General features: G+C 38.1%; 3 protein-coding genes across 3 annotated transcripts; 1 reads left to right on the top strand and 2 right to left on the bottom strand.

Annotated features, from left to right (window-relative positions):
* The first annotated feature begins 10,347 nt into the window (after positions 1 to 10,347).
* Positions 10,348 to 11,255, top strand: LOC112708480 (uncharacterized). The gene has a single exon (XM_025760623.3). It carries the CDS (start codon positions 10,435 to 10,437, stop codon positions 11,143 to 11,145), a length of 711 nt encoding a protein of 236 aa, XP_025616408.1. The 5' UTR covers positions 10,348 to 10,434; the 3' UTR covers positions 11,146 to 11,255.
* Positions 11,256 to 12,297: 1,042 nt separating this feature from the next.
* Positions 12,298 to 14,365, bottom strand: LOC112705460 (protein FAR1-RELATED SEQUENCE 5-like). The gene is made up of 2 exons (XM_025756287.1): positions 12,410 to 14,365; positions 12,298 to 12,318 (listed from the first exon to the last, which is right to left on the bottom strand). Exons 1-2 carry the CDS (start codon positions 14,363 to 14,365, stop codon positions 12,298 to 12,300), a joined length of 1,977 nt encoding a protein of 658 aa, XP_025612072.1.
* Positions 14,366 to 17,128: 2,763 nt separating this feature from the next.
* LOC112707975 (CBS domain-containing protein CBSCBSPB3) lies at positions 17,129 to 23,979 on the bottom strand. Its single transcript, XM_025760042.3, has 14 exons — positions 23,402 to 23,979; positions 23,139 to 23,307; positions 22,353 to 22,485; positions 20,971 to 21,141; positions 20,246 to 20,324; positions 20,028 to 20,141; positions 19,752 to 19,818; positions 19,415 to 19,520; positions 19,268 to 19,326; positions 18,570 to 18,676; positions 18,362 to 18,492; positions 18,124 to 18,203; positions 17,949 to 18,038; positions 17,129 to 17,859 (listed from the first exon to the last, which is right to left on the bottom strand). Exons 1-14 carry the CDS (start codon positions 23,521 to 23,523, stop codon positions 17,662 to 17,664), a joined length of 1,626 nt encoding a protein of 541 aa, XP_025615827.1. The 5' UTR covers positions 23,524 to 23,979; the 3' UTR covers positions 17,129 to 17,661.
* Positions 23,980 to 27,588: the final 3,609 nt, after the last annotated feature.

Genomic DNA, 27,588 nt, shown 5'->3' with positions numbered 1-27,588 from the left:
CCAAGCCAAGGTCCCACCGCGGAAGGTCGCCAACCCGACAACACGATAGGAGAGATGGTCGCAGCGCCTCACGTAACCACCGATACGAGAAATCGCCAGAACGGCGATACAACAAAAAACACCACCGCAGCGTGTCCAACGATCTAAGTCGTCAACACGATTCGGACGAAGAACCGAGACGCCGAAACACCAAACGCACGAGAAACGACCACACCATAATGGGAGCCACACCCTTCACAGAAAGAGTCTTAAGAGCGAAACTCCCCAAAGGTTTCGACAAACCCACCGACATGAAATATGATGGAACCAAGGACCCTCAGGAACATCTAACAGCCTTCGAAGCCAGAATGAACTTAGAAGGAGCGGCCGACGCAGTCCGATGCAGAGCCTTCCCGGTAACCCTTGCCGGACCGGCAATCAAATGGTTCAACGGACTCCCGAACGGATCCATAGCAAGCTTCCATGACATAGCACGAAAATTCATGGCCCAATTCACAACCAGAATCACCAAAGCCAAACACCCCATCAGCTTGTTAGGGGTCACACAATGGCACGAAGAATCCACAAGGAAATACCTCGACCGCTTCAACGATGAATGCCTAACGGTCGACGGACTCACGGACTCCGTTGCAAGCCTTTGCCTAACCAACGGGCTCATGAACGAAGATTTCCGCAAGCACCTCACTACTAAACCAGTATGGACAATGCACGAAATCCAGAACGTCGCCAAGGACTACATCAACGACGAGGAAGTCAACCAGGTCGTCGCTGCCAACAAACGGCAGCACACCACCAACCAACACGGCAATTCGGCTCCCCGTCATAACCCACCACCCAAAGAGAGTCAACGGGACCACCCCAGGCCGGCCAATCGGCCACCGAGAATAGGAAAATTCTCTAATTACACGCCCCTAACAGCACCAATTACGGAGATATACCACCAAATAGCAGATCAAGGCGTGATCCCCAAAGCCCAACCACTCAAAGAAAGGACAGAAGGCAACAAAACCCTCTACTGTGACTACCACCGAGGCTACGGCCACAAAACACAAGATTGTTTCGACCTTAAAGACGCTCTTGAACAAGCCATACGAGACGGCAAACTCCCGGAATTCGCCAAAATCATCAGAGAACCAAGGCGCGCAGACAGAGACAAGTCACCGGAAAGAGAAGGGCGTAACTCGAGAACTCAAAAGCTACCCCCCAGGGAAAGCCCGGAGGAGGACCCGACCATCATAGTAAACGTCATCACAGGCAAAGACGTATCAAGCAAGTCAAAACTAACAATGAAAAAAGATCTCAAAATAATGACCGTCAGAAACCAAGACCCAGTCGCCACGGCCGACAACACGATAACTTTCCTACCAGAAGACTGCCAACACGGCACCTCGGCCGAAGATGCCCCCTTCGTCATCTCAGCCAGAATCGGAACAGGACTAGTATGAAGAATACTGATAGACACCGGCGCAGACTCCAACATCCTTTTCCGAGGAGCCTTTGACAAGCTCGGGCTCCGCAACGACAACCTCCAAACACACCGCCACGGCGTCACGGGGCTCGGAGACAACTTTCTCAAACCAGATGGCTCGATTACCCTTCCCATCACCATAGGAACAAGCAATCAGAGAAAGACAATTCTATCTGAATTTGTAGTCCTAAAAGACTCCACAGCCTATAACGTGATTCTCGGAAGGAAAACAATCAACGACTTCTCTGCAGTCATCTTTACCAAATACCTCCTCATGAAGTTCAGAACCGACGACGGCTCCGTCGGAACCATTCACGGAGACCGAGAAGTCGCAGCCGAATGCGACAACACCAGCCTAGCCCTAAGGAAAAAATCCCGGGACGCGGCCGGAATATTCCTAGCCGACCTAGACGCGCGACATGACGGCCAACCTAGGCCAGAACCAGAAGGAGACATGGAAAAACTATAAATAGGGCCAACCAAAGAGGAATACACCTTCATTAACAGAAACCTCCCGTACGATCTCAAAGAAGAACTCTCCCAACTCCTCAAACAGAACAGAGACCTGTTCGCATTTACACCAGCCGATATGCCGGGAATAAACCCCGACCTGATGTCCCACCGTCTAGCCGTGGACCCCCAAGCTAAGCCAGTGGCACAACGAAGACGAAAAATGTCACCAGACCGAGCCGCGGAAGTCAAAAATCAAGTTAAATCCCTACTCGAAGCCAACTTCATCCGGGAACTCCCCTACACGACCTGGCTAGCCAACGTCGTACTGGTAAGGAAATCTAACGGAAAATGGCGAATGTGCGTCGACTACACAGACCTCAACAAAGCCTGCCCAAAGGACGCCTTCCCCCTACCAAACATCGACGGGTTAGTAGACGCAGCATCCGGCCACCGATACCTCAGCTTCATGGACGCATATTCCGGCTACAACCAGATCCCGATGCACCGACCAGACGAAGAAAAAACAGCATTCATCACCCCGGACGGAACCTACTGCTACACAGTAATGCCCTTCGGCTTAAAAAATGCTGGAGCCACCTATCAAAGACTTGTTAACAAGATATTTCGAGACCTGTCCGGAAACAAATTAGAAGTCTACATAGACGATATGCTCGCCAAGACCGAATCCGGTGAGCAACTAACCGACGACCTCAAGGTAATAATGAACACCCTACGAAAACACCAAATGCGACTCAACCCAGCAAAATGCGCCTTCGAAATGGAAGCAGGAAAGTTCCTCGGCTTCATGATTACACAACGCGGAGTTGAAGCAAACCCAGAGAAATGTCGTGCCGTCCTCGAGATGACAAGCCCCAAAAACCTCAAAGACATCCAGAAGCTTACCGGCCGACTGACCGCGTTATCTCAATTTCTCGGGGCATCGGCTCAAAAGGCAATCCCTTTCTTCAAATTAATGAAAAAAGGAACCCCTTTTAAATGGGAGACGGAGTGCGAAGAAGCTTTCCAACACTTCAAGAGGGTTCTAGCGAAACCACCGATCCTCGCCAAATCCCAAACAGGGGAAACGCTTTACCTATACCTCTCCATAACAGAAGAGGCACTCACAGCAGCTCTCATCTGAGAAAACGAGAAAAAGGAGCAAAAACCCGTATACTTCATAAGCAAAGTCCTACAGGATGCAGAAACTCGCTATTCACGCTTAGAAAAACTAGCTTTCACACTCCTCTCGGCTTCCCGGCGCCTGCGGCAATACTTCCAAGCTCACCCCATAACGGTCCGAACCGACCAGGCGGTCAAACAGGTATTACGGAAGCCCGACCTAGCAGGAAGAATGCTAGCATGGTCCATCGAGTTATCCCAATTCCAGATCAAGTTCGAACCCCGGAACGCCATCAAAGCACAAGTCTTGACTGATTTCATCGCCGAAATGACTCCGGGAAAGCTCACCCCCGAACCATGGAAACTGCACGTCGACGGCTCATCAAACTCCACTCACGGAGGTGCCGGAATCATACTCGAAAATCAAAACGGGATCACAATTGAACAATCAGTACGATACGAATTTCCAGTATCAAATAACCAAGTAGAATACGAGGCCCTCTTAGCAGGCCTGACCCTAGCCCGGGAAGTCGGTGCAAAGGTCCTAGAGGTAAATACCGATTCCCAGGTAGTCAGTTCCCAAATCAACGGAAGCTACCAGGCACGAGATCCCCTGCTCCAACAATACCTCAACAAGGTAAACGAATTGAAAGAAGGATTCGAAAGCATTACCATACAACACATCCCCAGAGAACGAAACGTCGGGGCGGACCTACTTTCCAAACTAGCCAGTACCAAATCAGGACACGGTAACAAATCGCTAATTCAGGAAGTCGTTAGGTCGCCTTCTGTGTCAACGATAATCAACGCACATCTAGCATCCTCAAACCGGGAGTCCTGGACGTACCCTATCCTACAGTACCTCCTCGACGGAACCTTACCGCCAGACCCAAAAGAGGGAAGGCGAATAAAAAGGGAAGCCGCCAACTACACCATCATAGCAGGACAACTATACAAACGCGGGTTCTCGCAACCCCTACTCAAATCTGTCGAACCCGGGGACACGGAGTACATACTCCGCGAGATCCACGAAGGCTGCTGCGGTCACCACGTCGGAGGAAAAACGCTGGCCCAAAAGATCATCAGGGATGGCTACTTCTGGCCCACAATCATTCGAGATTCCATACAATTGGCAAAAAGCTGCAACAAATGCCAAAGACACGCCAATATCCACCAAGCCGCCCCACACCAACTCAGCACCATATCGGCAGAACGGCCGTTCGGCAGTTGGGGAATCGATCTCGTCGGACCCTTTCCCGCAGCGCCCGGCCAACTCAGATATCTCATTGTCGCCATAGATTACTACACCAAATGGATCGAGGCCGAACCTCTGGCCTCCATAACGGCGACCCAGTGTCGGAAATTCATTTGGCGACAGATCATCACCCGATTCGGAATCCCCGAGGTCTTCATCTTAGACAACGGAACCCAGTTTACCGACAAAAATTCAGAGAATTCCTAGATGGATTACACATATCCCATCGCTTCAGCTCGGTAGAACACCCCCAAACAAACGGACAGGTGGAATCTGCAAACAAAATAATCGTTAAAGGACTCAAGAAACGGCTCGGCGAAGCCAAAGAACTGTGGGCAGACGAATTAGGATCAGTTCTATGGTCGTACCGAACAACACCCCAAACGAGCACGGGGAAAACGCCTTTCCGATTAACATACGGCGTAGAAGCAGTCATCCCAGTGGAAATCGGGGACCCCAGCCCCAGGAAAACAGTCGGAAGTAACGACGAAGAAGCAAAACGAGATCTTATTAACGAAGAAAGAAGCATAGCTCACATCAAAGAGTTAGCACTCAAACAAAGAATCGGCCTAAGATACAATCACGGCGTTATCCGACGAGAGTTCGCGGCCGACGACCTCGTCTTGCGGCGAAACGATATCGGTCCTCCAACCCCAGGGGAAGGAAAACTCGCCCCCAACTGGGAAGGACCATACAGAATCAAGGCCGTGATCGGAAAAGGAGCGTATAAACTCGAACGACTCAACGGCAACGAAGTCCCAAGGACTTGGAACGCAGCCAACTTGCGACGATACTACGCTTAGACCAAAACTAAATAGGTCGCCCCTTATTTTCCTTTCCATTTTTATCCTTTGTTTATACTTTCATCTTTTATTTCTTAATCTCGGGTACTCTTTCCCGTCGTTAACGGAGGGTTTTAACGAGGCCCAACCATTCAAATAAAAATTCCATTAAAAGTTATTTCCACTTTTCTACACGTCCCAAATACGGAACAAAAGACACGGCCACCACTGGAGGACTGATCACCCCCCAGGCCGAACACACGGATATCCATAAAAACCAACCAAACGACGGCCGAGGAAAACGAGAAAACAAACGGAATAGCTCAAAACATACAAGAAGGCCCGAACGGCCAAAAATACCACAATACGAATCATACAAAAAGGCCCCGACGGCCGAAAATACCATTAAAACGGCTCCGAAGTTACGGCCCTTAGCCATCCAAAATATTCAGAAACAAGCAAAGTTCAAAATACTAATAACAGAGATTAAAAAGCTACTCAAGGTCGACAATCCGACCATCACGAACAACCTTAAACGCTCCCATCACGGACACGTCCACGCCAGGAGCCAGCACCAGAACCTGTGCCTTCATCGTCTCCTCGGTAGCAGCAATAGCATCTTTAGCGTCAGCCAACAGCCCCGTCTTCTCCTTCTTCAAGGCAGCAACCTCGGCCCTCAGAGCCTCCAACTCAGCAAGAAGCACGACAGCCTGAGAACCTGCATCTGAAGCACGCTGCCGCTCCTCTGCCAATTGGGAAAGAAGCGAAGTCTCAACACCGGCAAGTCGAAGAATCTCCGCCCCGGCCTCCTCAGAAGACTTCACCGTCCTCTCCTTTGCAACATTGGCAGCCTCACGCTCCCCCTTCAGCTTAGCCACCTCAGCCTGAGACTGACGGAGCTTCTTTTCCAACAAACCAACTTGAGCCATCACGGGCTCAGCCTTCCGAACAACTACGGCAGATCGAAGAAGGGCACGATACACTGACTTAGCCTGGAACGAGACATCACAGCCATCAAAAAACGACTCTGTTCCAGGCATCAAGTGCTGATCAATAAACCCTGAGGCATCAAAACGTCGGTCCATCACACTGGGTACCAAACCCTCCTCCTCAAAGGTCTCGCTGCTCGGCTCCTCAGGTTTACTCCTCTTCCGAGAAGCCTCAGCAGCCGTCACTACGACGACTTCAGGCGAGCTCGCAGGACCGGGAGGAGCCTGAGCACCAGTAGGCGCTCCCGAGGAAACCACCCCTTGAGAAGCAGCCTGAGAGTCTACGGCCGGATTCGAAACAGGAGTAGACGGTGACGACGATCCCTCCTCCCGGACCAGCGCTGCCTTCAGCCTCGCCAAAGAAGTCAACCCACCAGCCATCTCAACTGAAAAGAAGCCGGAGAAAAGTAAAAAAAAAAGGGGACACACCAATATACGTCCGACAAGCCTCAGGATCCCCCATAACGTCTCGAGGATTCAACGGACGCTCGCCAAACAAATGCCACAAAACGCTGGCAATGTCCTTATCCTCCCGAGATAAATCATCATAAGTAATCTTAGTCAGAACCAACGGGCCAGCACCAAAGTTCCAATACGTCGGAAACCGGCGCTCGCCCTCCAGTGTCAGCCAAAACGGACGGTGCCCCTGAACGGGACACACCTTAAAATACTCCCACTTAAAACCATGAAAAGAATCCTCAAACAACCCAAAAATCCGGCGATGAGGTTGAGCACGGAAAGACATATATCCTTTCTTATGCTTCCCCTCCTTAGTCGGAAGAGTGCATAAGAAAAGAAAAAGAAAAACAGGAACAGAAGCCGGAAGATCGAGATACCGGCACACCAGTTCAAAACATCGCACGGCAGCCCAACTGTTCGGGTGAAGCTGAGACGGCGCTACAGAACACCGGCTAAGCAGACCCTGAACAAACGGCGAAAACGGGAACCGCACGCCGAGCCGAGTAAACATAGACTCGTAAACCCACATCCAGTTCGGCACGGTGGGCGAATGAAGGTTCAGATAACAGACGCGCTCGTCGGCATCAGGGAGCACGAGCTCATACCGCCCCTCCTCATCGCCACCACCACAGATCGCCCCCTGATCACGGAGCCGCTGAAGATCATCCTCCGTCATCCGCGACGGAACGCCCCACACATCGCTGGTCACCCAACCGTAGCGATTGGGAACGCCCCTGGAGGGGGCTACTGGGGCTCCCACACCCTCATTTCTCCGACGCTGCATACCTAAAACAGGGAGGAGCACCACCATCAGCCTACTAACTCTATGCAGTAGCAAGACGAAAACCTAACACCACTACCAACCCGACGCGGTGACCCACCACCACTATTAAAGTAAACACAGCGGTGCTCAGCCCCCCCCCCCCCCCAAAACTCAAAGTACTACCCCCCAAAGACACCAAACACAGTAACAAACAGTAAAAAAATAAAACAGGCAGAACAACGCATGGCGAAGACAGAGCAAGCATTTACAAAGTAAAAAAGGAAAAAGGCAAAGCATGCCAACCTGGTAATTCAGAAGGAAGCTTGAGGAAAGCTAGAAAAACAGAAGAAGCAGAGCGGCACCAAAAAAAAGCAAAAAACCACGGAGAGAAGAGGAGTTTCCTTTCAGATGAAGAGTTTTCTTTAGAAGAAAAAACGGACGAGGGAACTGAAACAAAAGCAAAAACGGTTTCAAAAGAAAGTAAAAAGACACGACTAACCTTAGGCACAATAAAGACTCGTAGGGGCAAGAAAGGGAAAAACCCTCTCGCAATAAATGCCCCCTTGAAAAAACAATTAATAAATCACGCCTCGAAGAACGCAACGGGCGCAGCAGGCACGGAAGGGTCACGTCAAGACCAAAAACGGTCAGACGAATCTTTCACAAGACGAAACCGGGACACCGACCTCATCACGAAAAACCAAACGAACACTCGAGAAAGGCTAAAGACGCATTAAAAACACCTCACCTCCCAGCGACAAACCGACCTTGCTCGGCCTCCCGCTGCGGGGGCAACTGTTACGGATCTGGTCCACGGATCCCGGACCCGAGACCAGACCCGAGCCCGGCTCCTCGGACCAACCAGTCTCCCCCCTCCGAAAGGCCCAAAACCGGCCCTATGAAACTCTTAACCAACTTTCGAATTCAAACACCTCCCTTATCTTAACCAAACAAGATAAGATAAGACGATCCCCATCTCCTATAAATAAGAGGACCCAAGTCCCTCCAGGTATTCATTCATCCCTCACACTTTCCACCTCTTAGATCCTTTCTGACTTGAGCGTCGGAGTGTCTTTGCAGGTACCTCCCCCCCGTTCCGCCTGGACAGTCCGACATCCGCCTCGACCCGCAGGTTCCCGATCCTCCTCTTAAATCGTACCAAAGTCATTCTGTACACAAGATAATGTGAAAAAGCTTTATCCGATAAAGTGATAATCATCATGTTACAATTACTGTTTTTGAATATATAATAAATTCAAAAAATTCTGCGAAATTAACTAATAGTTAGCTCACAAACACCTTACATAATACTAGCTATATCTTTATAAAATAATTTTATATTAAAGAGATATTCAAGTTAAATTCTACTATTTTATAATCTTCTCGTATTCATCTAAAAAGTAATGAATTCGAATCTCTCCATCTTTAATAAAAAAAATTTCACTATTTTAACGATCTATATTTATAATTGATGCATGTTTCAATAAATCTATTAACTGAGAAACAAAATGGGCCTTAAAAAAATGACGTCAATATTATTCTTTATCTATGTTTTTTTTAATATTTTTTCTTACACCTTTCAAATTGAGCCACATATTTGTTAAAAATATAATATGTTATCTTTTTTATCAATTTAAATTTTTAAAAAAGATAATTTTATGATATAATATTAAAGTTATGTGACTAAAAAATCTAAAATTCAATTCTTGTTGAATCAAAAAAAAAGCTAACAAAAAAAAGGCTTATGTAAAATATATATCAAGCAAATTTAAAATATAGACTCTTATTTAAAAGTATGTAATAGAAATATAATCATTCATGTTGTCTTTATTTAGGAAGAATAACTCCATGACAACGTTCTATCCGTATTACAAAAAATTACTAAAATAGCAACTGAGAAATTAGTGGCTAATATAAACTGATTTAATGACTGATATAAGATTTTTAGGACAAAAAAAATTAATGGCTAAATTTTATTCGGTACTAATTTTAACAACCTACAAAATCGGTCGCTAATAAATTTAGTACATTCAAATTACATTCATATTACCAAAAACCTCCTAGTGCAAACAGAATTACCTTAGACGAAAAAGAATCATTACGACGGTGGAGGAGACCTGAAATGGAGGAGGTGCACGGTAGTTGCAGGTCGCTGATGGAGAAATTCTTCGCAGGGAGAGCTCGTCGTGGGGGGAGGGGGGAGGTGCACGACGCGTGTGAGAAGACGAACAAATAGATCAAAGTATGGAGAAATTAAAAAGACATATTATTAATTAAAATATGTGTTTAAAGGAATGTTTAAGATTTTATTTAGGATATGTTGGTGTTGAGAAGATTTAAATTTAAAATTTTGAATTTTAATTTGATTGTTCTGTTTTCTTAGATTTATTTTTAAATTATAAAAAAAAAGATAATAAATCTATTTAGATGTATATTTATTTTAGTTTTTTTAAATTAATATAAAAAAAGTTAAATAAAAGATAATATTTAAAAGATATTTAGTTGTACCTAATATATAACACTAATAACGCGTTTTTATAATCCAGAAATATATATTGCCAAATATGGATCAAAGAACAAATAAATCAAAGTATGGAGAAATTAAAAAGACATATTAGTCATTGACTTTGATAAGCAGCTGTTTCATACTTTGGAGTGCTCGAAGAGATCAGAAATAATACTACTCTTGAATCTAGATACATATGCTACTAATTAATTTGAGAAATTAAATGTATGTTTACTCCTCCATATGATTCGGTGCTTTAAGTATATAGTACAATTTGATGAAATCTGAAAAACTGGTTCTTGAGAGTTGAGACGTGCGTATGCTATCACCAACCGTCTCTAATAAGTAATAACCTTGACTTTGTTATTTCCAATATATGCACCATTTGTGGAAAATGTGAACTTTCAACTATGTTTTATGGAAGCCACATCAAAAAGAAGAAGGCAGTGTATTAATGAATTAACAAATAATTATTTTTATAAGTCAACAAGGTATTGGATGCTTGCACTATATAAAGGGTTACAATCCTCACTAGTTATGCCAAGCAACAAAAATAAACCCTAAATATATAGTCTTGTATTAAGGGAAAAAGAACTAAATAGGGTTTAACACTACTTAACATGGGAACCTCATCAATAAAATGGAGGCACTTGCTCCACTCATTTATGCATTAGCATTTTGCTTTATTGCTATCAATGTTGCTGCTGATGATGACACTCCTTATTATGGAGGCCGCAACTCTCCCTACCACCCAGCTCCACAGGCGGCGCCACCCGCACATGAACCTCACCCACCCTATAAGTCTCCGCCTCCTCCATCTTCATACATTTACAAGTCTCCACCACCACCTTCTCCGTCGCCACCTCCTCCATATTATTATAAGTCTCCTCCTCCACCTTCTCCTTCTCCACCACCTCCATATATCAACAAATCTCCTCCTCCTCCCTCTCCCTCTCCACCCCCACCATCACCTTCACCACCTCCACCATATATTTACAAGTCTCCTCCTCCACCCTCACCTTCACCACCTCCTCCATATTTCTACAAGTCTCCTCCACCACCATCCCCATCACCACCACCTCCTTATATCTATAAATCACCACCACCTCCATCTCCATCACCACCACCACCATATGTCTACAAGTCTCCACCTCCTCCATCACCTTCACCACCTCCTCCATATATTTACAAGTCACCACCTCCACCTTCTCCGTCACCTCCTCCACCATATATTCAAAAGTCTCCACCGCCACCTTCACCTTCACCTCCTCCTCCTTACATTTACAACTCTTCACCGCCTCCACCAAAGCAAGCCTATATCTACACTTCACCTCCACCTTCTAAGTATTAACTAATAAGCTTGCATTAAAAATGCTTTAATTTGAGTTCTTTTAATAATATTATGTTCAACATTATTGTGGTTTCTACGCCATTTAAGGCAAGTAGAATCTAGTCATTATATATGAATGTATCCTTATATTTCAATTGATTATCATATTTTCATGAAATCCTAACGCAATGTGATTAGAATTCTGTTTCATTCTTTGCATATGACCATAATTCATAAGATCTAATTAAGTGAAGTTCATGAACTTGTGAAACCAAAATTGAGTTTGATAACAACATTATGATAATAACCTAATAAGAATAAATTAAAAAACAATGCAAATTTATTTCACTTTATATTATTACAAACAATGCAAGCAGCAAATTAAAAATGGATCCTTATCTAGTTTGGTTGGCGCGCGCTTCGAAAGAGAAATATTTACGTACTATTTAATATAAATAATATTCTTATTACAAGATAATAATTTTTACTTGTTAATGATCAAATATTTACTTTATGAAAAAGCCTCATCTATTAATAATCATCATATTACAAATACTGTTTTTGAAGATATAATAAATCGAGAAAATTCTGCGAAATTAACTAATAGTTAGCTCGCAAACACCTTACATAATGGTATATCCTTATAAAATAAATTTATATCAAGGAGACATTCAAGTTAAATTCCACCTTTTTATCCATCTATATTTATATAATTGAAGTTTCAGTAAAGTTATTAACTGGAGAAACAAAACGGCCTCCAACATATATATAAAACAAATTATATAGTTGAGTTTATTGTTATTTTCTCTAATATGTCTCGTTTAATTCTAGAGAAATGATGTCAATATTATTCTTTATTCATGTCTTTTTTGTCTTTTTTAATTTATACCTTTTAAAACAGGTCACATCCTTATTTTAACAAAAACAAATACCATAAGGCCCATAAAAAAAGATCTATGTAAAAATATATATCAAGCAAATTAAAATAACTCTTATTTAAAAAAATGTATTAGAAATATCACTATTTGGAGAGCGCACCACAAAGAGTAGAAAAGGATCTGGATGCCACCATGCAAAATTTCACACATATTTGCCAAGAAAATAGGACACAATTGCATCTAAGATGCTAATAAAAACTACTAGTCTAGCAGACAAATAACACCATAGAAAGCTTTAATACATAGCCAAAATTGTCTTCAAAGATGTCAAAATGCAAATAAAACTACAAGTCAGAAATATGTGACAGAAAAAGAAAAGAAAACAAGAAAAAAATCATATCGATTACTCGTACATACTCAAAGTATGGATAGTTAATGTAATCCCATAATCCACTTTGTTCAATTTTCCAATCTGATGATGATGAAGTATCCTTGTTATCTTGCACATCAAGAACACTATTGTCCTGTCTATCCAATTCACCCTTCAGCTTCACAAAGCAGCTGGACACAATCTTAAAGGCCTCCTCTGACTGTGTTCCCAAGTAAAGCATTGGGGAAGAGGAACACACCACCCTACCATAACTCATCATTCTGGCGACAACATCAACAGACACCGGAGGCAAGTAATTCCTCCAAAATTGGGTTGTTGACTTTGCTGATTTTGTCCATCTTTGGTGCATGAGATTATGAGGTACGTCTTTGAATCCCTCAGATTTCAATACATGAAAGATATGACTGCAAGGGAATCCAAGTGTCTCAAACTTCAAGCATGAGCATTCAATAGTTAGACCACAAGGATTGAACATAACTTCATATACTAAGTCCTCATGATCAATTTTCGCCAATATATATTTGCGGCAGGGTGAATCATCATAATCTATTTCTAATGCAACCAGAAACATCTCCATCTGCATCTCTGAAAGAAACCTTTGATAAGACTCTCTTGTAAATATATCAAAAGCCTGTTTCTCCATTTTCACAAGAGGGGTTGAGGGAGTGAATTTTGAATATTTAGAATCATAATCAGCCTTCCCCTCGTTGATCCGGATTTTCATAACAACACTGTCATACAGACTGAGAACTTGATTGAGTTTCAGTTTATGTAGTGAAAGCCTGCTCAGATTTCCATCAAGAACTTGGCATACTTTTGTGCTTCGCAATCTGGCCCAGAAATGTCCCCTCAAATAAGTCTCTGCCCACTCATGACGTTTCCTATACATCTCCAGTATCCATGGATTTTCAGATAATTTGTAATTCTCAACCATTGCCTTCCATTTCAGCTCAAAATCATTCAGCGAAAGAAAATCCAGCATCAACACTTTGAAATCAGCTAGAAAGGATGGATTATCAACAATAGAAGAAGCAATTTTCTCAAGATGCCATGTACATAGGCGATGGCGTGATTCTGGCAACACAGACTTAATAGCTTCACCTAAAGCTTTGTTACCATCAGTCACAATAGATAATGGCATGCAACCCTGCATTAGATCAAGAAATTTTTGAAACATCCATGTGTATGCCTCAACAGTTTCGTCGCTGAGGATTGCGCATCCAAGTATAGTTGTTTGATGATGATGGTTGAGACTAAACAATATGACAAAGTGCAGATCACTTGAATTAGTCCTATAAACCGCAACCACGTCCCCAAAGCATGAACAATCCAACTGAGCCATAGAGTCTGCAAAGAAAATCCGAGCTAAACTAGCATTGACATAGTTTACTTCATAGAAAAGCCGAGGCTCTGAATCCTTCTTCTCTGTTAAATAAGAAATTGCAGCTTCTGCATCATCAATTGTGATATTAGATCTGTAGGAAGTGCTTGAATCCTCTACACTTGTTAAATAATCTTCTACTTCAATAGGTTGATAAATTTGGGGGCATAATTTGAATCCCAACTCGTGTGTATGCTCGGCCACAAACTCCCTTACCAACCACCGGCGACTAGCATAGCCCAAGCTAACGCAGAACGCAGCAGGACAATCGGCTCGAATTGAGTTCTTAGCCTTTTCTAGATTCTTCTTCTTCTTACAAAAACCTCCTCTATTACAAACCCATCTTCTCATGACGACCATATCGTTCTCGCCCCAAACACTGCCTTGCTTTTCAACCTTAAACCCTGTGGCCGCAGCATACAACCTGTAGAATGATTTCGCAGCCGATAACGATTTGAACCGCATTGCCTTCACATTATCAACTGTCCACAATTTCTTTGCTCTTTGATTTTCCGGATCGTTAATAGAGAAACTAGTACCGTTAACTCTTCGATTTGGATCGCTCTCGCTTCTTCCTTTCCCTTCTTCCATTATCACTGTTCGAAGATAACAAGAAAACAGAAAAATTCAGAAAACTAAAAAACAAAACAAAACGATTATCATTCTTTGTAACTTATTACTGAAAATCCATAGCCCTAATAACCGACCTACAAGTAGAAAATGGGATCAAAAGGAGCCAAATTATTTTGCTTCTAAAAAGGAATTACTGAGAATGTGAAGAAAAAACGAGAAATCAATTCCATTAGAAGGAACGGTAGCACTAGAAGCACACACTTGTGGCAAAAGCAGAGAGGAGTAGAGAACGTACCTAGTGAGCGAGTGAATGAGTGTTGTGAGTGTGAATAAAACGAAAGAAAGCGTGAGTGGCGCCAAATCCCGCTTCTTCTCAAGGTTACTAACTAATTACACGTCCCACTCGCTCTCTTCGTATCAAAATACTTATAACCCGACATTTTTGACGAATTTTTAAATATTTTAATATTTAATTTGATTATTAATATTTTGAATAAATTTAACTGAAATCTTTATCTTTAACTTTATTTTTATTTTTATTTTTTTCTTTTTCTTTATATCTTTATCTCTATAATTTCTGTCTCTATAATAATACAAATAGAAAGTTCATAATAATAATATAATAATAAAATAATACAAATGAGGAGCTCGTATCATGAAGTAGTATCATGAAGTAGTGCTCATATGTTGAGTTTAAAAATTTATTTATTTAAGTGTCGTTACTAACAATTTTTAGAATTATATTTATAAATTATAAATTATTATTTACTTAGATTATTACTTTTAAATTTTAAATTATTTACTTAGGTTGTTTTACTTAAATTATTATTTTTTAAATTTTAGGTTGTTTTATTTAGGTAGTTATTTTTTAAATTTTAAATTATTTATTCACGTTATTATTTTTTAAATTTTAAGTTATTTACATGTTACTCTTTTAAATCATAAATTATTATTTACTTAAGTTCTTAGTTTTTTAAATTTAAATTATTTATTCATAAATTAAAATTTTTGAAAAATTAATTTAAATTTGTTAAACTAAATAAAGATATTATTTAATTATTTAAATTTTGTTAAGATAAATTTTCTTTATAAATTAAGTAACAACTTTTGTCGTATAAGATCTCTACTATCTTTAATACACTTCGGTTATAGTTAAGAAGGCACTTTTTTAAAAATCGTTTAATTCTTTTAATTTGAACTTAAAACTTTGAAAATTTGTGTTTTCTAGGATTTATATTTTAAATATATTTATATATTTATATTATCTGCAAACTTAATTCAAATATTTAAATAAAAAATAGTATTTTTTATTTTAGTAATATGTTATGATTTACACTTTTATACAAATATTTGTCGTATATATAACTAATTTATTAACTATACTTTCATACTTGAAATAAAATGTATAACATGGAGTATAATATTATATGCTAATTATTTTTCTAATGAGGTTAGTAAAATATTAGGTTATCGGTAAATTTTCATTAGCCATATAATATAAAGTTTAGTATAAAATTGACATGCTACTATTTTTTATGAACATTTGGGCAGAAACGCCCAAAGAAAACAAGAAAATTAAATAGAAACTACTACAGGGAGAGCAATACCTATAGAATCAGCATGAAAAATTAAGAAAATACAAGAAGGCAAATTGAAAAAAATATGACAGCCGGACGAAAGACTATGACTAAAGTGAGCCAACCTATAGGCACAAGTATTTGCTTCTCAAAATTGATGATGAATATTCCAGCTAGTAAGCCTGCTGCATCTGTTTCTAATAGCCAAGACTAATGATCTAGTAGCATGTAAGTCAATTCCCTCCTAAAGGCAAAGCTTCACTGCAACAACCAAATCCGCTTCAATAATCAAATGAGAGCAACTAATATTCAGAGCTAGCTTCAAGCCTAGCAAAAGTCCTCAAAGCTCCGCTTTCGTCACTGTTCTGCCGTCCAAATTAGCACTAAAGCAAGCTATAAATCTTCCATCAGAGTCTCTTAAGATCCCACAACAAGATGCTCTTCCTCCATCTAGCTTAATACGGTTATATATATTCTTATTTTTTCAGGTCTCTTTTTTTATGACTCAAAAATATTATAGACAATAATTATGATAATACTGTTATACTAAACTTGAGAAATTTATGATTATAAAATATTATTTTCGATTTATCATGTCAAATTAAAATGTAAATCCGTGCATCACACGAATTTAACACTAATTTTCAAAAGACTAAGATATTTTTAATATCTAATTTGAGTTAATTTTATTTTTAATATTTTGAATAAATTTTAGTTTTTATCGTCACTTTTTAAATAGAGTTTTAAAATACTATTATTATTCTGAATAAACTTAAATTCTACTCCTATTGTTAAAATTCATCTTTATAGCAATTGCAGTTACATTATTCTTATTTAAAGTTTTTAACTTGAGCCTTATTGGTATTTCTAGAAAGAGAAATATTAAAAAATTATTAAAATTTATTATTTTTTACTTACTTGTTCATCAGCATAATTATTTTAGTCTAATTTTTTTAGTTTAGTAATTTAACAACATACTTTATTCCATACTTTTAAATATCAATAATTAACTCATAACCAAAAACAATAAATTCCAATGACTCTCTAACATTCTTCTTTTTAGAATTATGTGTCATAAAAATAAATAAAACAATTAAGACCTCATTTGATAAATAAAAAAGATTTATTTATACTTAGTGTGTGCAAGCTACTTTTTTTTTAAGATCTACCATTGCATATTCTATAACTAGAGAGAGAAAAAAAATGAACGAAAAACTCTGCCAACATTACATGGTAATACACCAAAGTCGATCACAAAACTTGGAGGATAATTATAATCCTCAATGATGTTAGTTCACATATTTCAGGAATTGCAAGTGTTGAATACTATGACATTTGAGTATTCATGCCACGGTTTTATCTTTACATATTTTCACTTGCAAGCAGAAGTGGTAACAGGTAATTAACAATTACATTGGAGTCAGAAATAGAAAAGTGTTCCATGTATCGTATTACGTGTTAAACGTCGTGCCGTCTCACATCCCATCTACGAGAAATGAGTCGACACAATGTCTGACACTTAATACACTTAATACGTACACGTAACATATCTCTTAAAAATATATGCAAAACCAAACAACCCTCACAAGACATTGGCTAAAACAACTACAAAATATAGTAAAGGAGAACTTTCACATCACCTTGCTGCAATGAATGAAGATTTAAGTGACAATAAAGCTAAGGAGTTTATACAGTATGATTTTTACTGCCTGTTGTGTTTTCCAACTGGTGAAGAAATCACTGATTTGAGCGCTTCAAGTAAGCCACCACGCCAATGCTCGTTAGAACAACAGCACCTGCCAAAATACTCGAGCGAATGGACAACATGCCGCCTTCTGTTTTCCGTCTCGTAGCTGTGGTTGTGGTCATGGCTATTGCAGACTGTGGTGTCACGGGTTTAGCTGAATCTGTAAACTCCAAATCCAACTTCAAGGCCTGAAATATAAAGATGCTTAAATGCATACACCAAATAAGAATTAAACCATGGAAACCGAGACAATAGCTTGTAAAAGCAGAATCTTCACCTTCAGTCCTGCAGATCGAGCATAGCTGACAGCAGAAACGAGATCACTATCGTTTGCAATAACAATTTTATCACCTTCATCATCATCATACTAGAATGAAAGAAAAACAAAGGAACATAATGAATACATGAGCTTACAATCAAAAGGAAGAGAACTGAACTAGAAGAAGACATACCAAAATTACGGGGCGTGATCTGTCATTATTACTGACCCTTTCCATGATAGCAGATACAAGCTCATCTAGATTTTCCGCTCCTACAGAAAAGGGAGAGGTGATACAAAGTTTTTCCAAGAATAAAAGAATAGGTAGGAAAGAAAAATTACAACATTAACGTTTATCCACAAGAAGCTGAAGGCTAATTTTCAATAAGACAAATGATGTACTAGCAATGCTTTTCCAAGATGTCACTCACCACAGGTGACTCGATGCACTCGACCATTAGGATCCTCAAATTTAAAAGTAAATGAATTTCCATGACCTACAGATTGGTACGTAGACTTTGCAGTATCTGCTCCATCTGAATTCATTATCACGGAAACTTCACTGCGACCAAACATAAATGCTTGTTAAATGGCCAAAACAAATTGTATACTGAAGTAAAATAGCTACAACCAAAGTACCTCTGAGTGTCATAATCATCTGGTGGCTCTAGCGCTAAAGCTGAGTCCCAAAATTTTTGCATAATTGAGTTTGCCACATCATTTACAGTTCCAGAGCTACTTTCAACCTACAAATTACATATAAATAGCTTAGTAACAAGACACCACAATCTGCATGATAATAGCAAATTTAGAAACAAAGGTGTATACAAAGCTTAATAAACAATATTCACTGTATGTCAGGTAAGTACATAGCCAACAGTTCCAAAAAGAATTATCAAGAAAATATGCAAGAAGAATAATGAAAAGCTAACTTGCAGCAATATTCTGATCATTCGGGGAAGGGTAACAGCTAACATTCAGCAATAGTCCAAATATAGACGGAAACAATCATATACATGAATACCATTGCATCTAGAAGGCACAAATACTTTATCAATACTTCAATTCCTTCAATCAAATTCAATGACTACGGAAAACACAGTTGGATAATATATGTAGACAACTTTTATCATTTAATTAGGAACAAAAAAAGAAAGACAAAATTTGAAGAATTTAAGACAAACTCCAGAATAATCCTTTCAGCGGGAAAAGTTATAAGATATGCCATCCAAGTAGAGGGTAGAAAAAATTTTCTTTAAAAGCTAAGGAGTTAAATGCTTGATAACAGAGTAGTCCATTATTCAACATTTTACGAGTATTTAAAACATAAAATTTACCAGAGAAATTGCAGCAGTTGTTATTTGCAAAACATCCAAACAAGCAGCAATGTTGCCGTCTGCAAAAAACAAATAATACTCAATGCCAAAAAAAAAAAAGGAAAAAGAGTAGAGAGATTATGTATGCATTTGAAAAAGCGAATTTACCTTTGTCCACCACTGGAAGATGTAAGAACTTCCCATCATGCATCATATGGAGTGCATCAAGAATTGTTGTCTCTAATGATGCATGTTCAGGGTTTGAAGTCATTACCTAACAAAAAATAAGTGACAAAGGGAATAATGAAGAAGAAAAGCAAATCAGCTCCTAATACCGAGCAATGTGTACCCATCAGCTTGAGGAAATAGTATCTCAGAATAAACCACTTTTATTATATATATATATATATATATATATATATATATATATATATATATATATATATATATATATTTGACAGAACTTTCAGTATAGTTACTTTAAACCCAAAGAAAACAGAACAACCTTTTCTGCTGGAGTGGTGTCAGGAGCAAGATTTTGAGCCACAACACGCATAAGGATGTCCTTGGAACTGTATGTGATATTTACAGAACAATATATTATGAAAAGATAAGAAATAGATCATTATGCAAAAAGCTAAATACCCAAATACAAAGAATTCAAAAGTCCAGTTCTAATATATGTAAGGCCAATAAAGCTATTATTATGCAAAAAAAAAAAATCTAAATCCATTTCTTATATCTCATTCAAGGAGAACAAATCCTTAAAAAAGGATCTTACGTAAGTATCCCTTGAAGCTTGGTTTCATTTGCAATCACAGCTGAATTGACACGCAACTCCCGCATCTTTTTTGCAACTACTTGGACAGGATCTGATGATGATACAATAGCAACCCTGGAAACACAATGCTACAGAATGTTGTAAGACTATTATATGTGAGCAAATCAACATTTCTTAGAAATCTGTAAAAGCACAAAGAACAATGATGCGGAGATTACTTTGAATTTTCACCAACTATAGTTGACAAGGAAGGCTTAAACATGCGCTCCCTCAATGTTTCAATGAAAGCACTTGCAGCTGAAAAAATGATGATAATTGGAACAGAAAGTTACCATTATTATAGAAAAAAGAGATAGAAAGAGAACATTCAACACTTTTGAAATCACTACATGAAGAGTAAAAATAAGATTAGGAAGTAGAACTAACAAAAAATAAATCAAATTTCAAAAACCATGATAAATGATAACCAATGAAACAAATTTTAAGGCAGGAAAAAAATATTTAAACATAATTAATGGTTAAAGTTGATGATTGAATTGTAAATGTTCAAAATATATTTTACTTTGAAAAAAAATAGTGGGGAATGAGGAAGTACATCTTGAGAGAGATAACTTGCTAAACATAAATAAAAAAGAAAATAGCAAACGGTTCTTCTAAATAATCAAATCATCTAACTAGTATACCAGAAAGATAAATTCCATATTCAAAAAAAAAATCAACAGTACAACTACCAATTCAACTGTGGCAGTTCTCCTATAAACATTAAGGCAAGTGGAGAAGGGAAGGCTTGTAGTGTAAATTTTATACTACAAGTCCTCCATTTTCTTCCCCCTCCAACTCCAAACTCACCAAAAAAAAACCAAGGGAATACATTGCAGCAAGCAAAATGAATTGAAGAATTCATAGACAACTAGTATTAAAAGATGTATGTATAGTTACCAACCAGATCCATTACTACCCCTTTGCAACTCCACCCCCTCAACTGCAGCTGCAATGGCACTCCCTTGCTGAGCTGCCTTCTCCATCCTAGATATGGCATCGTATAGACATTTGGTGATATCCAGCATGGCAATGACTTCACCATTTTCCACAACAGGCAGGTGCCTGAATTTACCTATTCAGTTTGAGAAATCAATTATATCTCCCTCAAGAGATTGCTTTGCATATCATGACTCCAGCAAACAAGATATGAGAAACTAATGAAATCCTTACTCATATACTGCATGATCATCAAAATCAAGGATACACAAATAGTAAGAAAACATACTGAGAACCACAATACGACTTACGAGGAGCAGGGAGGACTAGACCACATGACTTTGGGACAGAAAATTGATTAATTTAAGTGAGGGCAAGAATTGCCAAATGGAAAAACTAGTTAATCAATTTTTCAATCCATGTTTGCAAATTTTATGAAATGTTATCAGTTTGAAGGCAATAAGCTATCATCCAATTCAATGGCTTAGATATGCCACTGCAATGGATCATCACGCCTTACCTATTTACTATTGCTCCTACTAGACACTTCAGACATGGCTCCTAAAAGATGTAACAAAGAAAAAAACTATGCTCACATTTAAAAAGCATACCCTCTTACCAACCAAACATCTGAAACAACTTCTTTTGACCAAGCAACACTACACTAGCAAATGGAAACAGACTGACTGTGGAATATGTTAATAAGTAATAACAAATACATTATATCTAGTTGTCTACAGTCATTGTCAAAGCTAACATATGAAACCCTTTTCTTGTGTACAATTATTGTCAAATAGCAACCAAAATATAGATGCAAATAATAGTGCAAAGGATAATAGATACTAGATACTAGATAGTCATTCTCATTCATATAGTTCATATCCTAGGGTGTATATTTTTTGTACTCCCATGTCAGAAATATCACACTTAATGAACAACCAAATTCCAAAACCATAAAGATTGATTATATACTCAGTAAACAGTAACAAAATTTATACTTAGTTCTTACTTCTGAGACAAAATCAAATGGCCATAAGAGTCTTGTACCTCAAAGTGTTCCATAAAAGGTAGAGACTTAATTACAATTGATAATATACGATTACCATGATGAATCTAAAGGTCTATAAGAAACTAATTCATTCTAGGAACAGCAAAAAGCCAAAACTACCACAAAGATTATCCTAGTTTTGGAAACTTAAATATGGCTTTGAATGTCAGCAGCTAAGCCAGTAACAGAAATTGTGGTAGGCATCAGTAGCATTTTCTAATTTCTAGCAACTTCCTCTGGAACTTTAAACCATTGTCTAATGCCCAATACTAAGGATAAAAAAACTATAAGACACTAACCTTGGACCATCTTCTGAAGAGCTTCGATGGCGAGCGTATCAGAAGTGACAAATATAGGAGTGCGTGTCATAACTTTGGAGACCGGTGTTTGCTCTGGCAGCAGCCCCTCTGCAATAACTCTACTAGCCACATCCTATCCACAGCATAAACAAGCTTTGCAAATCACATACAAAAAATAATATAAGAAAAAAAACTTAACTTTGTCAATGTAATATATATGGAGAAAAGCTTTGGAGCAACTATTGAGTTGTCTCCGACGTCAAACGTTCAAACTGTGGTGTGGTATCAACCATTCATGCAATTATCAGGTTAAGCTGTCACATTACACCCTTTGTTTACATAAGATGCTTGTGTAGCGGGCTGCTTTAATATATATATATATATATATATATATATATATATATATATATATATATATATATATATATATAAGCTTTCACTCAGCCACTCGTTACCTTAAAAAGCCTTACAAATAAATAAGTTGGAAACATGTTTGGGGTGGGTAGAATTGTTTTTTCACTATGCATGTCCAGTTACATTGCCAGAACTGATTTAGTCTTTAAATTCAATTTTCCGAGAAGTGATTTATTTATTTATTTATATAACTTTACCTTGTGTCCGATCACTTTTAAAGGAACTACCCTATTAATTCAAATCAAAATCAATTAATCCTACATAAATTCAAACCTACAAAAGCAGAAGCAATCACACGTAACTATAACTTCATTATCTTTGGATTCTACCTTCTAGAATTGATTTTGGTAAGAAGTAAAACTAACTCCAAACCTTGTCAGTGAGAATTCCGGAGAGGAGAGCATTGGAATCAGTGAGCAAGACGGCGTTAACGCGGCGGGCTGCCATTCTCCGGCAGGCGTCGTAGACAGTTGTCCCATCGGGAATCGTCAGCGCCTTCGACAACCGCAACTTCTTAACCGTCCTTTCTCCACCATCCCCCCTATTATCATAAATAAATAATTGAATTAAGAACGTTTCCAAATAAAAATAATAATAATGCGAAAACGATATATGATGGAACAGTATCGACGTACGGTTGCGGCGGAGGTGGAGACGGAGGTTTGGAAGAGGTTCCGCCGTTCTCGGATTTTCTGGAGGCTGTGGAGGAGGAGCGTCTGCTCTTCCTGGATTGAGTTTGAGAAACTTGACCACTCATTTTTTTTTTCTGAGTGTATGAATTATGAAATTGAATTTGTGAAGATGGTATGAAATTATATAATATAATAAATTATAAAGAAAATGAAAATGAAGATGAGAATAAAAAGAGTATTATTGTAGCCCACATATCTATGTGGCGTGCTCGTTGATGTCAAAATCAAGAAGAGACAGAGAGAGGGTTATGTTATTGGTGATGTTAAGAAAGGTAGGGTTCCATTTCTTCGTTTGTGTTCTCAGTTTTCTTTCTTTGTCTCTTCAGATATCTCAAATTATTATGGATTCCTTGTTTTTTCCCACTCCTCAAAGGTTCAAATTATTTTCATTTTTTATATTTAAAAAAAGATTAATATATTTGTTTAGTTAATGATTTTCAATTTTTATTACCTGTGCTGTTATGGAGAGAATCTAAAATTAAACTTACAATAATTAATAGTGAGCATATTTTTTTAATAATAACAAAAAAAGAGATATCGGAGGCTGTCTGTATATAAGTCCACGCTTCGGTCGGATGAGCTGGTGGCCACGCTTAAATGTTTTTATTATTATTTTTTATTTGTTTATTTGGCAAATTGCTTTGTCTTTTTAAAACTTTTTCCGTGTGTTAAATGTGAAGTATTAAGAATGAATATGCCAATCTTTTTGTTATTTAGATTTTAGAGAAGCCTGCTAGTTTGGGAGTGTGGTATAAAAGCAGTGACGGATTCAAAAAATTTTGATAGTGGAGCGAAATATATATAACATAATAATAATTTTTATAATAAAAATATTACGTTTATATAAAAAATTAGCTATCAAATTATCTATTATAAATTTATGTATAAATACATATATTATTTAATTTATTTTTAATGTGTATTTTGTATTTCAAAATTTATATTTTTAAATTTATTTTATATAAGTAATTATTTAATATTTTATGTATATAAAGCATAATTATTGTTATAATTATATTTTATTATTGTAAAATATGATTAGGTTTTAAAATATCTAACTACAAATTAAAATACTAAAATAGTAATTTAAATAATAACATATAATTTAAAATTTAACTTTTTATATTTCATATTTTAATTTGAAATCTTGACAATATAATCAAAATGTCTTTTTTTATGTATATGTCGTTAAACAATCATTTAAAACTCAACTTTCATACAATTAGCTTTTGATGATATTAATAATTGAAAAAGTTTATTCAATTGATGTAGTTATTATGAAAAAACTAAAGCTAATTTCAAAAGAAGAAACACAAATGGATAGATAGTATTCTTTCGAGTCGATTTCTAAGAAAGAATATCAATCTTACTTAAATTTAAAAAGTGATCATTATAATAGACATCTAATATGAAGTTTTCAAATTGATTATCAAATATCTAAAGTTGAATAAAAAATTATTGTGGAATCAAATTTAATAATTTAGTGAGGACAAATAAATATTATTATTATATATTACTCAATAAAATTTTAAATTGTAGTGGGCGCGCTTGTCCCCACACTCATCAGAATAAATCCGTCCCTGTATAAAAGTAATCGTCTCTGAAACCGATTCATGGGATGTATTTATTGCATATCAAAGAGAACCAAAATGAGAAATAAGGAATGATGCAGATTTTGGATTGCGCATTCAAAAATTACTTAGTAGAGAAATGAGAAGTACATTTCACGTTGGTGCTTCGAGAAGCGAATGTCGTAGCCGATTTAATGGCAAAACATGATGCTTGGAACTTGAATGAATATATAGAGTAGTTAGAACCTTCCAACAACATTGCACATGCTCTTCTTAAAATTTTTTATGCTACTTTAGTTTTAGAAATCTCTTTAACTCCTTGTATTTATGTCGCTCGGATTCGTGTTCGTACTGTCTCAAGCGATTTTATTGTTCATAGACCATGGTCAATATCTCTGTCGCGTGAAGATAATTCTCGCCCCCGAAGTGGTATACTTCAAAATGGATCCTCCTAGGGTGAAGGTTTTTTGAAGGCCCTTCTCCATGAGGTCCTTCCATATGTTGTGGTGGAGGGGAGAGCACGACAGCGTGATCTTCTGACTGAGCTTCTTGCTCAGGTTCAGATACGATATGACCGTCCTTTAGTTGGTTGTCTGCCATAGTTGTGGGATGACTTCCAAATTTCCGGCAACGATGTCAATGTTCCGAGAGTTACTATTTGGGCCTGAACGTGAGGTCCAGGTCCCTTGTGATGGCAACGTCCGACTCCTTTGATGTCGTGGTACCGCCTGTCCGAGTTTCTCATGAGGAGGTGGGGGTGGTACCTGCAAGAGACTCCAATGCTTAAGTTAGCAAGGATTTTAAACAAATTTTTAGTAGAGTAGAACGTGAATTATACCTGGAGGATACCGATGTATTTATAATAGAGTAGATAACTTTTGCTGGAGTAGTTCCATCTTTATTGATGGATAACCATTCCCTTTATTTTTGGAAGTTTGTTAAGATCTATCTTTCAGAAAAGATAGAGATAGTTGAAGAGATTTGGGGAAGCAGTTATTTAGATAAACATAAGCTGCCCCTTTGAATTGTGCCCGACCTCCTTAAAGAGCTCGAGTATGTGATAGAGACTATCCTCTTAGGTGAGCTTTTTATCCGTATTGGACTTGGCTTTTGTGTTTTAGACCAGAGTATGAATGGTAGAAAACTAAAATAAACATGAATTCCATTCAATATACACAATTTGAGGAATTTGAGGACTCAATAGACAAATTTGGAATATTTAAGTGATATTTTAGGAGTGATATTCAAATTTGGGATATTTAAGTGAGGATAAGAGCACTTCCAACGGGCCAAAAATTGAAGCCCTGTTTTTGACAGATGCAGGGATCAACTATTGGAGGAGAAGAAACAAAAGTCCCTACATACTATTCAAGAGGAGAGAGACACGAGTGAGTGTCTCTGAATAGTAGGGCTGTCAAACGGGCTAGCCCGGCCCATTTAGACCCAGCCCATTAAGCCCATGGGTTAAACGAGCTGGCCCATTTAAGCCCGCTTTATTCGCGGGCCAAAATTTTTTAGCCCGGACCATTTATAGTCAGCCCGATGGGTTAAACGGGCCAGCCCGTTTATCATTTTATTTTATTTTTTGAAAAATATTTTGACAAAAAATACTACTTTTAGGTCAAAAACCATTTAAAAAAATTTTTTTTTAGTTGATGGGTCGGATTTTCGGGTCGAATCGAGAAAAATATTAGCTAAAAGTGTTACTTTTTTTATAAAAAAATGAAAAAAAATTAAACGGGCCACCCGTTTAGCCCACGGGCTAGCCCGTTTAACCCGTCATTTTTTTCGGGTTAATCGGGCTCAGCCCGTTTAGCCCGAAATTTAAACGGGCTTAATTTTAGGGACAAAGCCCGCCCATTTAAACGGGTAAACGGGCTGGCCCGATGGATTTAGCCCATTTTGACGGCCCTACTGAATAGGGACTTTCTCCTTCTAATAGAGGAGTGTTACACATACAAGTCATTTTGGCTTACAAGTCTTATAAGTTGGGCCAAATCTAACACGCACGTGACTGAACCATCTTCGCGTGTTTCATCTTTGTTTCCTTTTTCGAGTTTCTTGTCAAATTTGTTCGATCTCCTTTGTGCGTTCTCTCTTTGCCTTCGATCTCCTTTTGTTTTTTTTTTCGATTTTCATGGTTTCTAAAATCAAGCTTTGAAATTGTTTTGAAGATGATGGAACTTCAGAAATACACCCGAACGATTACAAAAATACATTCAAACGATTACAGAAATACATTCAAAAGATTACAGAAATACACCCAAACAGTTATAGAAATACACCCAAAGGATTACAGAAATACACCAAAAGGATTTAAAAAATACACCCAATATAGGAGGGAGACAGTATATTTCTTCTTGAAATCTTTTAATGTTTTGCTGGTTAAGGACGAGACACATGACAGAGACAATCTAGAAAAAAAATCTAGAAAAACAGCAAAACAGTACCTTGAATAATATTTCTTCGTTTTTTCTAGTGATTTTGATGAATGAGAAAGAGAAAACGAAGAGAGGAGAAGAAATTTCAATTAAAAAAAAAGAAGGAGGAAGAGGTGGT

This window comes from Arachis hypogaea, chromosome 8 (assembly GCF_003086295.3).
Source record: "Arachis hypogaea cultivar Tifrunner chromosome 8, arahy.Tifrunner.gnm2.J5K5, whole genome shotgun sequence".
In the NCBI taxonomy this organism is placed as follows: domain Eukaryota; kingdom Viridiplantae; phylum Streptophyta; class Magnoliopsida; order Fabales; family Fabaceae; genus Arachis; species Arachis hypogaea.
The sequence above is the reverse complement of the archived record's forward strand: the minus strand, read 5'-3'. Positions and strand labels throughout refer to the sequence as shown.